We start from the raw sequence: 16,922 nt of genomic DNA, 5'->3' as shown, positions 1-16,922 counted from the left end.
TGGACAGTATGCAGGACCCCTTTGGACCGTAATCTAATGTAATCCTTGCCACAGTGCTGGGAGGTGTCTTTTATTGTCTCCATTTTACAGATGAGAAAATAGAAGTCAAAAGTTGTTAAGTAACTTGCTCATGATCATAAAATTAGTATTTTAATCGAGGTGTGTGTTTCCATTAAATATTCTACTATCTCCTAATCGGCACATACCAGTTTGCTCTTACCACAATGATTTTACACAAAGAGATGTTGCTAGTCAGGTATTAAATGTACTTGGAAATATCTCATCCGTTTGCCATGATGAGGACGTAGGAAAGAAGCTGAATCCATCAGTGGAGATCCTACGTGGTCAAGGCTGGTGGTTGTGTCTCTCTCTAAAGTTGCTACTGACCTTGGACTCCATGGAGCGCAAGTTGAGAAGTACTGAATTTTTCTCATGTAAAGGTCAACCTTCCTTTTGGGGGAGGGGAAGCTTATTAACATCATTTTTTGTGACGGGGAATTACCATTACTTAACTTTTCACAGAAAATAATCAGCCTTTCTTTTAAAAAATGTGGAAGATAATATTTTTCAGGGAGATTATTCATATTTTAAGATATTTTATGTTTTTATTATCATTTTATCTGAAAAGCTGAACATGTAGTTATCTAAAGGAATAGATCTTGAGGCTGCGAACAAAATTCCTCAGAATCATCACAATCACTTAAGCTTGTGAATTGAAATGATCTTTGCCACAGTCCAAGAGCGGAGTAGCAATTAGTGTCCAGGGACACATGGGGAACAGTTTTACTGTTAGCAGTGCCAAGAATCTATTCATTTGTCATCGGTCCCAAATTATATTCAATCAGCAATTCAAACTCAGGTTAGAAAAACCAAGTGACATAGAGCTAACTTTCTATAAAATTAATACTGTAAAATGAAACCTGTGTTTCTGGCAGTTTAACTGTGAGCAGCAGTAAGATGAAGCTATGAAAATGTTGAATATAAATACTGTCAAGGTCGATCTTAATCCCACCACTTCCCCACCTTTTGCTTCCTTGCTGAAAATGCTTCCTTGGCTGCCATGTTTCCATTCCCAAGCTCCCTGAAGTCCGGGTATTGGAGTGCTTGATGAGCCCTTTTATATGGTGAACCACAGCTGTCCATAATACTGCAAACAAGGGGCCATTATTCAAAGAGCCGAAGTGGGTGGCAACAGGATTGGGGTGAGAGTGGAGCTGTGGTTGGAGTCATTCATGGAGGGCCCCCGAGTGTAGACAATTAGATCTTCCTCATGAAGTCACCTGCACGAAATACTCATTCCTAGGACAAGTGGTTCATACCAGGCAGAAGCACTGCCTTCTACTGTGGTTTTGGGTTAAGCATTTTTCCTACTTGGGATACTTTTTTCTTTTTCATTTCATATTTTGGAATCTAATGTGCTTTCAGCTTCCTGCCCTACCATCTGGCTTCAGGTCCCCTTAAAAGAATCTGTGCTGTTTTTAGCTCAGGACATAGGAGGGGACTGGGGCCATTTGGGTTGGGTAGGGTGTGTGTGGTTTTTCTTTCTTTCCCAGCTGCTCTTGGACAGGGAAAGAGGAAAACCTAGAAGGTCTGCACAAACCGAACAACCCTTTTGTCTCTGCTGTGTGTGACAGGTTGATCAGAGACCCAGTAGACAAACTAGAAGTGGGCCTTTGCAAGGTCTCAGTGGGTAAACATCCTGTTCTTGGCAAAGCTCACTGACTATGGTGTGTGGCATCTGTGGCCAAGTGGCAGCCAAGCCCCATCAGTAAATAAGGAAGTGGTAGAAAGTCTGCTTATCTAGGTAAAAAGGGGAAGCCAGAGAGGTAAGATGAAAAAGAAATCAGGTTTCACAGACTTGAGTACCAAATAGCATGAACTACTAGAGCTGTGTGGGCAATTAGACAGACCTGGATTTAAATCCCAATTCTTCCGCTCACTAAAAAGTTCACTTTGCATTTCAGGACCATTTTTAGTGGCTACCTAGAGTACTGTTTTGAAAAGGCTCTAAGGCAGATCCCAGATTTAATAGGGCAAAAAGGGCCATAATTGATAATGATGTCTGTACCAGATTGAAGGAAGGAGAATTGACAGCATGGGTGCCATATATCTTTTTTTTTTAAGATTTTATTTATTTATTTTGAGAGAGACAGAGAGAACACGAGCTGGGCAAGGGGCAGAGGGAGAGGGATAAGCAGACTCCCCGCTAAGTGCTGAGCCCAACATGGGGCTGGATCCCAGGACCCTGAGGTCATGACCTGAGCCAAAGTCTGAGCCACTCAGGTGCCCCTTGGTGCCCTATATCTAATGTCAGAGGCTCTGAGTTCTCTGAGATCCTGCTCAGAACTAAAGTTCTATGTGTGTGTGTGTGTGTGTGTGTGTGTGTGTGTGTGTGTGTGTGTGTAGATATGGCCTAAGGGGAGATTAGTGAAACCCTATTAAAATGTGCTAGTAGATGGTGTCGTGGCTTAAAATTTCAAAAACAACACAAAAACATCATTTGTGTATTACAATCTATTACTGAAGAGTTTTTAAATCTTCATAGTGTATTGTGCCCTTTAGATTGTTGATTTGTGTATTTGCTTTAATTTATGGTGGGTTTTTTTTAAGATTTTATTTATTTAAGAGAGAGAGAGAGCATGAGCAGGGCGAGGGGCAGAGGGAGAAAAAGAAGCAGACTCCCCATTGAGCAGGGAACCCAATGTGGGGCTCCATCCCAGGATCCTGGAATCATGATCTGAGCAGAAGGCAGATGCTTAACCGACTGATTCACCCAGGCGGCCCCAAATTTATGGTGGTTTTGAAAATTGCCTTTTAAGTTTAGTTACCTCAGTTGACTCTTGTGTTCAAATACTTAGCTTTCATTTGTCTTGACTATAAGTTTCAATGTAGAGACATAGATTTCTCTATTAATAGAAATCCTATCAATTCACGAATACAACAAATAAAATCAGCAAGAGCAATGTGGCTCTCATTTTCCATGGAAAGACTATTGAATATATTAGTCTAGGAGTGGTCTTCTAATAAGAAAAAGAAAAGTTTATGTTTGATAATGTTTGGTCATTTCTGCAGACTTGGTTTTTTTGTTCATGAAATATTTGTATTTTAATTTTCAAGCCCACGTTTTAAAGAAAACAGCCTTGCAAGCTGGTCTACAGATTGTTCATCTGGATAGCCTCTGTAAGGCAGGCACCTCTGCTGGGTGAGCAGAGCCCCATTCCAGCTTAAAAGCTCTGGGATTGCCCTGGTCTCTCTCAGAAGGCAGGGCCTTTGGAAATCTGTAATGCTTCTAACAGCCCATAAGTTACTTATATATTTAATATCACCCTTGTCTTTCTCCCCTCCCTTCTTTTTCTTTCCAGAAACAGAGCTGTCAGTCACTGCTGAGTTAGTGCCTACCTCATCGTGGAACATTTCAAGTGAACTCGACAAAGGTACACAATGGTGATGCGTAGGGGAGGTGGTGGGGGGGGGGTGGGGGGGGGGGGGGGGAGGGGGGGGGGAGGAGGTGGGGGGGAGGAGGCGTGAGACTCCATTTTTAATCCTGGCACGGCCTTCTTTGAAATCAGCTGCTTCTTAGATCCTTGGCGGGGGGTCGGGGAGGGGCAAAATAAATCCCTTGCTTACTTTGTGATTATTTAACGTTTAATTACTTGGAATTCTATTATTTCTGGAGAGGTTTCTCCCCCCCCTTTCCTTTTCCTTCTTCCTCTAAAATGTTCCATATGGTAAAAATGCTTCAAGATGTGAAATAGGGTTGTTTCTGACCTTCCTGACATTGCATCTAGTGGATCTTATTTAGGGGATTTGATTCTGCCTGAGCCAGGATTGATCAGAGCTGTTTGCTGGGTGACCTTTTACAGTGAGTATTTGATGTGCTTGCAGGGTTCAGAGCAGAGTATTTGGAATGTTTGTAATTGCCTGTGCGTACAGATGGCGGCTTCCTGTGTGCATGTGGGGAACAGGTTCCTGCTACGGAGTTGTTGTAGTATTAATTAAGCTCCGCCATATGCTAAGCACCAGCTACTCCACAGAGATCCTGTGTCCTGGAATGGTCAATTGGGACGCATTCAAAGCCCCTGCAGGCTGGCTCATCCAACCCTTCCAGGCTTGTTTCCCTCTACTCCCCATTATGTCCCTTTATGCATCTCCGGCGAAATTTCTATTTCTTCGTATATACCCTGTGCTTTTCTTCCTCCCTGCTTTTGCCTAAGCTATTCTTTCCACCTGAATCACCCCTTTTTTCCTTGCCAGTAACCATTCTCTCCCTTCTGCTTGCACAAATTACTTATCCTTCAAGACCAAGAACAAATTCTATATTAGCCACAGTCTTATCTAATCCCTCAGCAGGAAGGGGCCTTTCCTTCTTTGGAACTTCCATAGCCCTTTCCCCTCTTCTTCTCTTAGCATTTTCTGTGTTATATCATGGTGATTTATATACCTGTCTATCTCATTTTGAAGCCTGAAAGTTCCTTGTAAGTAGGATTTCTACTTCGTTCTTGTTCTTTGTCTTTGTCTCCATCACAAAATCTAGAACAGACTCTTGTTCATAGGAAATCCTCAATAAATATGTGTGGAATAATGAGTCACAACTTATCTCAGGCCATATACGTGGATGGGCACATCTGTATATATACGTGCAAATACATTCAACAAAGTTACTGAGTTTCTGCTTTAGTTCAGGTGTGATTCTAGATTCTGGGATTGTAGTGATATAAGCTCAGAAATCATTGTCCTTTATGTCAGATGCCTTTTATAATCAGCTCTCTTTGTCAGTGCATGTGTTCACTGAGAGTTGTGTTTTCTCCCTGGAGAGAAAGAACCTTCTAAAACAGTAATAGGCAAGGTTATGTTGAGGCTTATACTTTATTAGGCATTTTAGGGTGGTGGGATGACGTGAGATATCCTTTCACCTTAAATAAAAGGAAGTTTAGAATAATTTTCTCTTGTCAACATTATTTTGGACATTCTTTTTCTAATTTAGGATGAATTTTATGTTATTCCTCTCCATGTCCAGCACCAGGCACAATGCCCAGGAGGCAGTAGATTTTCAACAAATATTTAGGAATTTTTTTTGATGTGAAAGAAGACATCAAGCACACTAAATGTCCACTCAGTGCCCACTCTGTGACAAGCACTTTGCTAGGTGTTTTCAAGAATGTGAACATAATTGGCAAGCTCCTTATGGCACCAACAGCAAAAATGATATCATTGTACACTGCATATTGCTGATCAGGTTCCAGTTATGGCTATAAGAGGACATCAGTTACATGCTAAAAAGGCAGCAGAACCCCCAGTCAAGAGCTGAGGCTGCCAGACGTTGAATTTCTACCAGACCAGCACTGTAATTAGCAGGGGGTGCCCTTCAGGAAAGTAGTGTCAATAGCTGTGAACCTACTTGCTCAAAAGCTGGACTAAGACTGGCCCCAAACTTTGTTTGTTCAGCGTGGCCTTCCAGAGGACGTGGATGGCTTTCCAGAGACTCTTGGTGTCATATTTCTCTAGAAGAAAATTAGTATACGGCCTTTCATTCCCATTTAGAATGAGAAAGAAAGCTGATTAATTCATTGATTAACTCAGTGAATTAATTAAGTCATTCATTGATTAAATCTTTTTTGCTTCCTACTCTGGTCTGGGCATGGTCTGAAAAATTAGTATTGAAAGATGAATTAGACAAAGGTCTCCGTCCTCCCTGAACACAGAGCCAGGTGGGAAAGACTGATACCTAAATGTATAATCAAACCCTTCTGGTCATTTTGGTCAATTGGGCTGTCAAGGGACATTCCCCCCTAATTACACAGAGATGCTGGTGGAAGGATACAATGAAAAAAAATTCACTGACAGGCTGGCACCCAAAAAAGGAGAAATCTCCAGGTACCAGAAGAACAAGCTCCATGATAGAGCAATGATCAGCAAGAAGGAATTAAATAAAGGGTTTTATAAAAATACGGGAAATGTGTATGGTTCTCGGGGGCTAGAATTTCAGTATCTCATGGGGATGAGAACAGGTCATAGGAAACAAACTTGCTGCTTAGGCTGTCAGTGAGGAATGACTAGACCGAGCATGAAAGAAGGACAGTTCTACTGGGGTGTGGTGTGGAAGTCTGTGAACCACCCTGGGCTGTTGGGGTCACCCAGGGGAAATACAGGCCCCAACCTGTGTTATGTGGGGCTTGGGGGTTGGTGTTCTTCTCATATCGTACACAAGCTACAAACCAAGAAGAGAATGTAAAAACTTGGTCTGGAATTGATTAAACTCTGAGACCCTCACAGGGGACAACCTAAAAGCAGCTCACAAAATGTCTCTACATCGCAGTGCCTGTGGCGCTCCCACCAAAAACAAAATTTTAAAAATCAGAACTACTGAATAACAACAGCAGATTCCTACTGATGTTAAGTTCGCCTTTAAAAATTATAGTATGTGCAGGAGAGGAATAAAAGAAGCCCACCCTTGGCAAGAGTCAGTAGACAAAACACACAGAGAAGCTCATACCTTAAAACTAAAGACAATAGACCGATTTGGGAGAGAATATATGTTTAAAATATTTCATGGGAAGAATAAATAAATAAAATGTCTCATGGTGAAGAGGAAATAGAAACCATAGGGCAAGCACAGGCTAACATGATAAAAAGAAGAGATTTTAAAAGAACCAAGTAGAAATTCTAGAACTGAAAAACAGAGTTATAGAAATTAGAAGCTCATTCAGATGGGTCAAACAGCGGATGCATTCAGCTGAAGAGAGAAATGGTGAACTGGAAGATAGATTTGTGATAACATGGTGGTTAAGGGAATGAACTCTGGGGCCCAGGTGACTAAGTTTGAATCCTGTGTCTACTACCTAAATTCTGTGTGACTTTGAGCAAGCCACTCTACCTATCTGTGCTTTGGTCTCCTCGCTTGTAAGATGAGATAATAAAAGTAATTACCTCATCTGGTTGTTGTGAAAATTGACCTGGCTAGCAAATCTGATAAATTAATTGGAGAGTAAGAAGTAACAGCTGTTTTCGGTTAATATGATTATTACTTTGGGCTTTACAGTAAAACAAAAGTCATAGGTACTTTGGCAGGCGTGTAGGGAGAGCATATTTTAGAGATTTTAGATCCGATTCAATCAGCCCATGTCCACAGCTTTTCCACTCCGGATGAATGTTGCACACATGAACGTTCACCCACATCAGCACCACGCTTCTTAGCTTGAGAAGCAAGGTTCTCTGTGGTCTTACCCTGCTGACTCCTCTCACATCATCCCTACCCCAGTACTTTTTACTCCATTTGTTTTAACAACCTGCCTCTAATTCCCGAAATGTATCACTCTAGTTCTAGTCTCTGCGCCTTTGTTCACGTGGTTTCTTCTGACTGGATTGCCTTTGATAAACCTCATTCTCCTCCGGTCTAACTCCTTCTTACTTAAGTGCCGCCTTAAGCATTCCCTTAGTGCTCCTAATGGGCATAGTGCTGAATAAGATAGGCAGCATCACTGCTTTGCTGAACTTGCATTCTAAAGAGAGAGAGAGGGAGAGACAATGAATGAATCCTTTTTATCAATCCCATTGACCATCAACAGTGCCTCCAAATACTTCATATGTGGGGTACCATATCACCCCATGTCTATCCTGATCAGAGTCCTTACCATACTGTACTGAAATTATCTATATTTTGCCTGCCTTTTTAAAGCCAGGGGCTCTTTCATGCTCTTATTGCCCAACACAGTGTCTGGTATGTAGTAGGAAACAAGGTGCTGAATTGTTTGGGTTCCTATCCCAGCTATGCTGATTCATAGCTTCTGCAAGTGAATACCTACTATGTGCGAGGCACTGGCTAAGCATGTTGCATGCATCATTCGAATTCATACCACCTTGTATGGGAGAACAGACAGGCCACTGAGGCTCATCAGGCTTGAAGGAGTTGGCTGAAGGGCACGAGCAGTGAGGGGCAGTGCCAGGATCCCCACCAAGGCTTCCAGTCCAAGTCTAGGGATCCACATTCAAAGTGGCAGCTGATTACACTCCTTCCTCTGCATTCCTATCCCCTCCTCCTGTGGGCCATGCTCCCTCACATGTAGGAGCAGTGAAATAAGCCCCATCCGTTGGTGTTCTTTAATGCCTTTCTCTTCCCCCAGCTGCTCCGTTCCACCCATCAACCCCACCCTGGTCCCCCAGCCTCACTCAGGTCCTGTTTTTCTGTTAAATGAGTCCAGTCAGTGGCATTAAACAGTTACCTGTTTATCCTTTCCAACAGGAAATGAAATTGAACAGAGAGAAGCCCACCCGGGAAGAGCCGTTGAAAGCTACTATTGATGGGGCATGGGGGTAATTTCTGAAACAAATGCTTCAGAACCAAGTACCTTCTAAAATAAATGGATCTACAGGGGCCCAACCTCAGCTTCCCCATGGGGGTTTTGGGATGGGGTGTATGAGGGCCTCTTTCCCCTTCTTCCATGTTCAGTCACATGAGGTCTCAGAGGTTCTCTGTAGAAAGCCAAATGTTTCTTTTGGAGAAAGGACTGGAAATTGCACCCGTAGGTAGCAGAAAGGGAGGGAACCTCCTACTTAAAAAAATATCGAGGCTTGCTTCCAACTTCAAATAATTCTCTGTGCTGACAGACTAGATTTGGGGGTATTTTTTGTCCTGCCTTGGTTTTTTAAATGGAGACTGGCTTTTTCTACTAGCTTAGAGCTTTACACATAGTAGGGTAGTGTACAGCGTGGTTCTTAATGAGCTTGAGCTCTGGAGTTACTGTGACTCTGAACTTCCTTTTACTCACCTCTGGAGTGGGGACATTTGAATCTATCACCTAAGACTTTTCCTGGCCAACAAACACATCTCTGGGTCACACTTGTGTGTTGTGCCAAGGACATCTGATTGCACGGTCATAATAGACAGATAGTTACATGCTGGCCTCAGTCCCTTAGCCCACCTCTTCCCTGAGAGCTTGACTGTCAAGAACTGTGACCAGGTTCTCTGCTTCAGGAGGGGTTGCTTCCTCTTGTCCACTTTCTCTGTTACTTGGTTTGTCCTTGGCACTTAAGGAGTCAATTTAAATGATATTGACTTGCCTGTAGCTTGGAGCTTAGTTCACACTTAGCCCAAATGAGGTAGCTGGATCCTTTTCTTGTACTCCTGATTGTATGGATTTGGAGCAGGGGCAGTGGGTGAAGGAGCAACATAAGGACTTGGTATTTGGCAGGAGTCTTGGTACTTGGCAGGCTAAAGAACAGCCTTCCTAGGACTGGGGTCTTTGAGAGCTTATCCATTCAGTGTCCCATCTTCAAAACTGGTAGCTGGTTGGAAGAATTTCTGGTGGAATTCCTGGGGTAGCCCTGTGATGTTTAAGACAGCCCTAATTCGGGTGTTGGCCTTGTTGGGAAGGCAGACTTTTCTCTGCCCTTCGAGGTCATTCTAGCTCAACTTAGAATCAAATTGACATGAGACAGAATAACAGGAGAAAATCAAATTTAATAGGCATATGTGTGGGGAATCCACACAGACATGAGATTCCAAAAACAATGAGGCAATATGAAGTTATCTGAGCTAAGGAGAGGTAGGAGCCAAGGATACAAAGGGGAGGAAGGCCATTGTGCAGGAAGGTGAAAGGAGATGTTTGGGAAAAGAAGGTTGCCCTTTTATGCAGATCACTTTCTTAGGTAAAGGGGAATTTCTGTTCCTAGCTCTCTTCCGGTTGCAGGCTCTCTTTTCCAATGTAAATTGAGGCAGTTGAGATTCAGGAAAGGAGCTTTTCCTGTTTCTGCTGGGTTTTGATTACCTTTAACTCAAAATAACACTCATGCCAGAGTGGCCCATCGTGGGGCAGCCTGCCCTTGTCCCCTACAGCCTCAAGCAACATCTTGCTCATACTGGTAGTAGCATTTTCTTCAAAGGACAGATACCATCTTGCCACTATCAACAACAGAAGCACTTGGAGCCTCAGGAGCCTCATATGGAAAATGGGAGAAGGGACATCAACTCCAAAGGGTCCCTATAAGAGTGAAATCAAGTATGAAGCCCCACCCCAGTCTCCAGTACAGATGGGTACTTGCTTCTGGTAGTTCTTACGCTTCCCATTCTTCCTTCTTATTCTCCAAGGGGAGGGAAGTATGATTTGAGAAAGAGCACTTGACAAGGAGCATAGATTCTAGTCCCAGCTCAACTCCACCACCAGGTCAGTGATTTGTCAGTTAAATTCTGGGCCTCAGTGTTCTCATCTGTAAAGAGGGGGCTAGCAGCCCTTGATCTGGCTGCCTTCTTCATTAGGAGGCTCCAATGTTGCATGGTTTAGTGTCGTAGCCACCAGACACCTGTGGCTAAGGAACACTTGCGATGTGGCCAGTCCGAAGTGAGATGTAGTATAACTGTGAAACGCTTCTGGATTTCAAAGTTTTGATATGATAAAAGAACTTAAAACATCTCATTAATAATTTTCATATTGGCTACATGTTGAAATAACTTTTCATGTATTGAATTAAATGAAATATATTGTAAAATTGATTTTACCTAATCCTTTTAAAATGTTGCTACTAGCCAATCCAAAATTACACATGAAGCTTGCATGTGTGTCTTCTGTTCTATTTCTCTTCAAAGGTGCTGCTCTAATAAACAACAGCTAGAATCTGAGGGACATCTCCGAACCTGTGTTTCCTCCTCAGAGCATGAGATGATGTTCTCGTGCCCATTCAGGCTTTAAAATTCTAAAACCTACTTTTTATGAAAAGAAATTTTTCTAAAATGGATTCTGTGTCTGTATATAACGCTTTGAAATATCTCAGTGTAAGGGATTATCATTACCGATGATAATCTGATCATTAACTCTCAAAAAAGGCAATATTTTGAGTAATGTGGTTTTTGTGGAGAAAAATTTGCAGGTTAGAAATCTGAAGCACAGGGAGGCGCCTGGGTGGCTCAGTTGGGTAAGCATCTCCCTCTCGGCTCGGGTCATGATCCCAGGGTCCTGGGATCGAGTCCCGCATCAGGCTCCCTACTTGGCCAGGAACCTGCTTCTCCTTCTTCCTCTGGTCCTCCCTCCTGCTCACTCTCTCTCCTGCTCTCCCTCTCTCAAGTCAATAGATAAAATCTTAAAAAAAAAAGGAAAAGAAAAGAAATCTGAAGCACAAGGGGTTATAATTTGGTAACGGTGACATAAAGGACAGTGGCAGAATCACAGAGCCATGCAGGAAAATCACAGCTTTGGGGCAATAGTTGGTGCACATTAAAACAGCATCGCCTCTCTCTCAAACCCCACCTTGCACTGGACTCCCCGGCTGGCTCTGCACCAGATGTACTCTCTTTCTTGAGGTTCCTCCAGCAAGCCAAGCTCTTTTCCTGACCAGGGACATTTGATTGTCTGCTCCTCCTACCCAGATCCTCTTCCCCTTTTCAGATATTGCCATGATTGTCACTGTCATCCACACAGATTTTAAGTTTTTCCTGACCATCCAAAGTTAGTCTCCACTGTTAGTTTCCTTTTCCTTTATAGCAAAAAAAAAAAAAAAAAAAATCTAGTCTAGGGGCGCCTGGGTGGCTCAGTTGGTTGAGCATCTGCCTTTGGCTCAGGTCATGATCCCTGGGTCCTGGGACCGAGCCCCGCATCAAGCTCCCTGCTCAGTGGGGAGTCTGCTTCTCCCTCTCCCTCTGCTGCTCCCCCTGCTTGTGCGCTCTGTCAAATAAATAAAATTTTTTTAAAAATACAGTCTCATCCTAGAAACAGTGAGAAGAATACCTTCTTGATAAGAAAACAGGGGAGCTTCTTTTCAGCTCTGCTGTGTCTACTTAATCCCTTGCTAATTGACAAGTCCTTGGTCCGTTGGCCTAGAACCCAGCATGGAAGCACGTGATGTGGAAATCAGTTCCCCTTCAACCAAGCTGGGCTCTCTAGGACTCTTTACTTGGTAAGTCTATGCATTTTAGGGAAGGAACCTCCAAGATGAGGCCTATGGAATTCTGTCATAAAGTACAGGAAAATGCCTAGAGGGTCAATCTTGCTTCTTCTAAACCTGCTCAGAGGGGAGGGACTTGCAGTGGGCACCACCACAGAAGCAGAGGGTCAGCCTCGGTGGTCTTTCCAGCTCCGGCTTTTGACACCAGTCCCTCCCATCAGCCCTCCTGTCTCCTCCTCCATGGGCTGCTGTCAGTAAGGCATTCAGCTTCGAGGGATGCGGTCCTAGGGTGTTACACAAAAGGCCAATTTGGCTGTGTGAGAAGCACAGAACTCCCCGCTCCCAGCAACCACCGCCCAGTCGAGACAGAGGAGCAATCAAACAAACTCGGAAATGTTTATGCTCCTGTTTTTGCCATTTAGAATCAGGATAGAGATTTATCTGCCTCCTATCATGGGTCTCAGATTCCGTACTCCCTTGGTACCATTTTCGGTAGTTGCTGGCTAAGACCAGGCCCAATCTTGGAGGCATAAATAATCAGGAGGCAGCAGAGAGTTTCTTGATTTGCTCAGGCCATCCTTTTCCTTTTCTGCATGTATTTTAGTTTGGATTTAAACCTGCCGGCTGAGGGACCCTCCTGTTCACCCACTTTAGAAATGACTTTGGCCTCAAGGTGCTTCTAGAACTTTGTGGACTGCGGTCCTGCTCATAGAGATCATAGGCCTTTCTAGTCCTGGGCCTGTGGCTTTGGTCAAGCTTTGCTTAAGCTTTGCTCAAAGACTCACAGGGACTTTTGGACTTAGAGGTCTTTTGGATAAGGGCAGGAGAAGAGAGATCATACAAAGTGCTTTGGCATCTGGCTTCTGCCTCAACTCCCACTGATCCGGCCCCTCTGCTCCTGCTTGCTTTGCTCTAGAACCAAACTACTCATTGTTTCCCACCTTATTTCAGGCCTCTGTATAAACTTTGGTGTTTGCTATGATGAGACTACCCATCTCAACCTTTTGTTATCCTTATAGACCCAGTTCAGACCTCACCTCTTCAAAGAAGTCTTTCCTGACACCATAGGTAACCATGCCTTACTCTGTGGGGGAAGTGGGAAAGTGGATGAGTCTCCCCACACTCCTAGGTGATGCTTGTTTTCATGTATGTTTTTCATCTCCTTCCCTTTCCTCTTCCTCACGCAAGACATATTCATTAAGCATCTTCTTCATGTCAAGCAACGCCCTTAGGGATCTTCCCTTCTAGCAGGAGGGCCAGCCAAGAGGAGCATTGTGAAGAGTGAGAGCAGCAGAACAGCTTGCCAGGAATCCTGAGATCAGGAATTGTCTTATTTATGTATCCACATAGCTCCGACTCTGGTACAGGCATTTAAATAAATACAAAAATAAACAAGTGAGTGGTGGGAATCAGAACATCAAAGTGGAAAGCTACAGGAGAGTAGTTGTCTGCAAACTTTGGTGGGCATCAGAATCACCTGGGGAGACCCAGGTTCACTGAAGCAGAGTGGACCCTAAGCCTCTGTATTTTTACCAGCTTCCTGGGTGATTCTTTTTTTTTTTTTTAAGATTTTATTTATTTATTTGCGAGAGAGAATGAGAGAGAGAGAGAGCATGAGGCGGGGAGGGTCAGAGGGAGAAGCAGACCCCCCCCCCCCCGCTGAGCAGGGAGCCCAATGCGGGATTCGATCCCAGGACTCCAGGATCATGACCTGAGCCAAAGGCAGTCGCTTAACCAACTGAGCCACCCGGGCGCCCTTCCTGGGTGATTCTGATGCCCACCAACGTTTGAGAACCACTGATAGAGCAGTAGCTCTTAACCTCAGCTGTAATTGTAATCATTTGGGGAGTTTAACAATTCCTCATGCCAGGGTCTATCCCTCACCCCCATTCTGATTTTGTTGTTCTCTACCGTCTGTAACTGAAGGGTTTAAAAGTTTTCCAGGTGATTCCAATCTGCAACAAAGTTTGAGAACCACTGTTTTCAGGTTCTTCCAGGCTAATCTGCATTGTACTCAGCAACTTCCATAATATTCTCTAACAAGTGATTTAGCCAGGTACAGAAGTTTGGGGCCTTCTCCATTTCTGTCCTTAATTTTCTGAGGTAGTATAGAGAAGAACTGGGTTTGGAGGGAGAAGTCCTTGGTGTATGTGTAAGCTTTGTGCGTTACTTGGGTTCTCAAAAATTGAGCTTTAGTTTAGTGGGTTTTTTTCTTCTTTTTTTCATCTGTTAAATGGAGAGAATACCAGTCTTCTGTGGTTGTTGTGGGTACAGAATGTGATGACATGTAAGACGGCCAAGGTCAGGTTCCAGCCCTGATTAAATAAATCTAGAGATAGTTACTGATATTAATATTGGCAAAAAAAATTTTTATGTCCAAATGAGTTGTCAGAACTCCATCACTTTTTCTAATGGCCATCGCGGGTAATGCCTCCTTGCCTGAACTATTAAGAGCTACCATCTATTGAGGGCTTTTCATATGCCCTATGTCATGTTAAATGATTCCCATGCATTGTCACACTTCATCCTCATAATTCTAAGAGATAGTGTGTCCATTTTACAGATGAGAAAAAAACAAGCCTTTGAGAAATGGCATGGGCTGAATGGTGCCCCCCCCAAAGATATGTCCATGTCCTAATCCCCAGAACCTATGAATTTTATCTTTTTTGGAAAAAGGGTATTTGCAGATGTAAATTAATTAAGGATTTTGAGTAGAGATTATCTTGCATTATCTGGGTGTGACCTAGATGCCTACAAGTGTCTTCATAAGACAAAGGCTGAGGGAGATTTCATACAGACCCACAGAGGAGAGGCTGTTGTGAAGACCAAGGCAGAGACTGGGGAGATGTGGCCATAAGCTGGGGAATGCTGGGGCACCCCCCAGAAACTGGAAGAGGCAAGGGATGGATTCTCCCTAGAGCCCCCAAGAAGGAGCATGGTCCTGAGGCTTTGAGCCTCAGAATTGTGAGAGAATAAATTTCTGTTGTTTTAAACCACCAAGTCTGTAGTAATTTGTTACAGCAACGTGGGGAAACTGATAAAAGCAATTTCAGCAGTTTGCCCAAGTCCCAAAGCAGGGAAGCTGAATTCAAACTCATGTCCTTGACCAATATACTATATTGCCTCCAACTGAATTGAAATTTGTAATAGGGGGAGTCTGGGTGGCTCAGTCAGTTAAGCGTCCAACTCTTGGTTTTGGCTCCAGGTCATGTGATGCAGCCCTGCGTTGGACTCCATGCTGAGTGTGGAATCTGCTTAAGATTCTCTGTTCCTCTGCCCCACCCTTCACATGCACACATGCTCTCTCAAAAAAACATTTTTTTTTGTAATAAAATGCCTTAGATTCATTTATTCAACAAATGTTTATTGCCCATAGTGGACAAAACCTCTACTTGGGGCTGAAGATGCAGTAATGAACAAGACAGAAACAGTCTGTAGTTTAGGAAGAGAGAGACTTTAACAATGAATTTCACATATACACATATACTAAAAATTATCTAATTTTAGCAGTGATGGGTGCTTTAAAGGAGAAATATGAAAACATACCTGTATGAAAACAGCCTGCTACCCCAGAACAAAGGATTCTCACATCCTCCCTGGCTGGGCCTTACTAATAGCGACCTGAGGTAGGGGTCAGCCCTTCATTTTCTTGGCCTGTCTCCAGGGAACTTCCATTCCTACAACTCCTGAGCTTGCGCAAAAGTTAGTCTACAAACAGGGCAAGTCCCTTATTGGATACGGACCCACAACAGGAGGAAGGCGATGAGGTCTTCCACAGGCAGTGAGCTCTGCAACCCATTACAGACATCATTATGAGGCAGTGGAGTGTGGGGAAACTGTTTTTAGACAAGGTTGGAAAATTTTGCATTCCTGTGCCAGGCAAGATTTCCTGTAGGGCCCTGAGAAGCTCACTAATCATCTCTTTAGTTCCAAGCGATATTACTTCAGGGCAGTTCCTGTCAAGGCCCCATGCTTAAATATCTCTTTGCCTGGGTTTATTCCATCAAATGCTTCATTTGCTTTGAAAAAAAGCTCCGAGACTTAGCTGGTCCAGCAGCTTAGGAAGTTCAACTCACCACATGCCTCAGAGGGCTCCTAGCTCTGCCCCCAATTGCTGCAACTAAGATGAACTTATTTTCTGACCATTTTTTGCATATGATTCCATTTTATGTGGGCCCTAAGTCAGACTTGACCAACAGCAGCCACTGGAATATGCTTGTGCCAAATTCAAAGCGACTTGTAAGAATTTTCTGTTGGTTGTTACTTGTCCTCTGAACTCAGAAAGCTGTGTTTTCCCAGAGATCTTGCCCAGATCTTCATTTCAGTTCTTTTCTCCAACATTTATATTCACTCGTTCACTCAACAGATATTTATTGAGTGCCAACTGTGTGTCAGGCACTGCACTAAAGATACAGTGGTAAAAACACAGAATTCCTCTCTTGCAAACCTCACGTTATGGTAGAGTTAGCAAATCTCTGGGTGGAAAGTACTATTACAGCTAATATTTCCTGAATGCCTGTTTTATTCCAGATGCTATACTAGATACTTTAATAACAACATCATCCCATTTAATGTGCCGTAAACACCCCGTGAGGTAGGTACTATTGTGTTTATTTTATAGCTGGGAAAACAGGCTTACAGAGGTGAAGTGACTCAGCTAGCAAACAGCAGAGCCAGGATTCAAATCCAGGTTTTTATGACTACAAAGCCCATACTCTCAATGATTACCTAGTTCTAAAATAATAATCCATGTGTTTAGGGAGGAAAGAAAGAATGGGGTTATAAGCTTTTTAGCGTATAGACTGTCTTTTCCGGAAGAGGATATTCCTTTTTTTTTATTATGTTATGTTAATCACCATACATTACATCATTAGTTTTTGATGTAGTGTTCCATGATTCATTGTTTGCATCTAACACCCAGTGCTCCATGCAGTACGTGCCCTCCTTAATACCCATCACCAAGCTAACCCATCCTCCCACCACCCCACAGAACCCTCAGTTTGTTTCTCAGAGTCCATCGTCTCTCATGGTTCGTCTCCCTCTCTGATTCC

The 16,922-nt window shown here is 43.4% G+C and overlaps 1 protein-coding gene across 1 annotated transcript in view; it reads left to right on the top strand.

Annotated features, from left to right (window-relative positions):
• The window catches only part of LOC112824047 (inactive tyrosine-protein kinase transmembrane receptor ROR1), a 499,173-nt gene that overhangs the window by 227,745 nt on the left and 254,506 nt on the right, over window positions 1–16,922 (top strand). Inside the window, exon 2 of the mRNA XM_073896619.1 lies at window positions 3,363–3,434. Coding sequence (XP_073752720.1) covers window positions 3,363–3,434 — 72 coding nt within the window. The remainder of the gene's footprint in view (window positions 1–3,362; window positions 3,435–16,922) is intronic.

This window comes from Callorhinus ursinus, unplaced genomic scaffold, assembly GCF_003265705.2.
Source record: "Callorhinus ursinus isolate GAN/ISIS: 27379988/994484 unplaced genomic scaffold, GSC_fseal_2.0 scaffold9, whole genome shotgun sequence".
In the NCBI taxonomy this organism is placed as follows: Eukaryota; Metazoa; Chordata; class Mammalia; order Carnivora; family Otariidae; genus Callorhinus; species Callorhinus ursinus.
The sequence above is the reverse complement of the archived record's forward strand: the minus strand, read 5'-3'. Positions and strand labels throughout refer to the sequence as shown.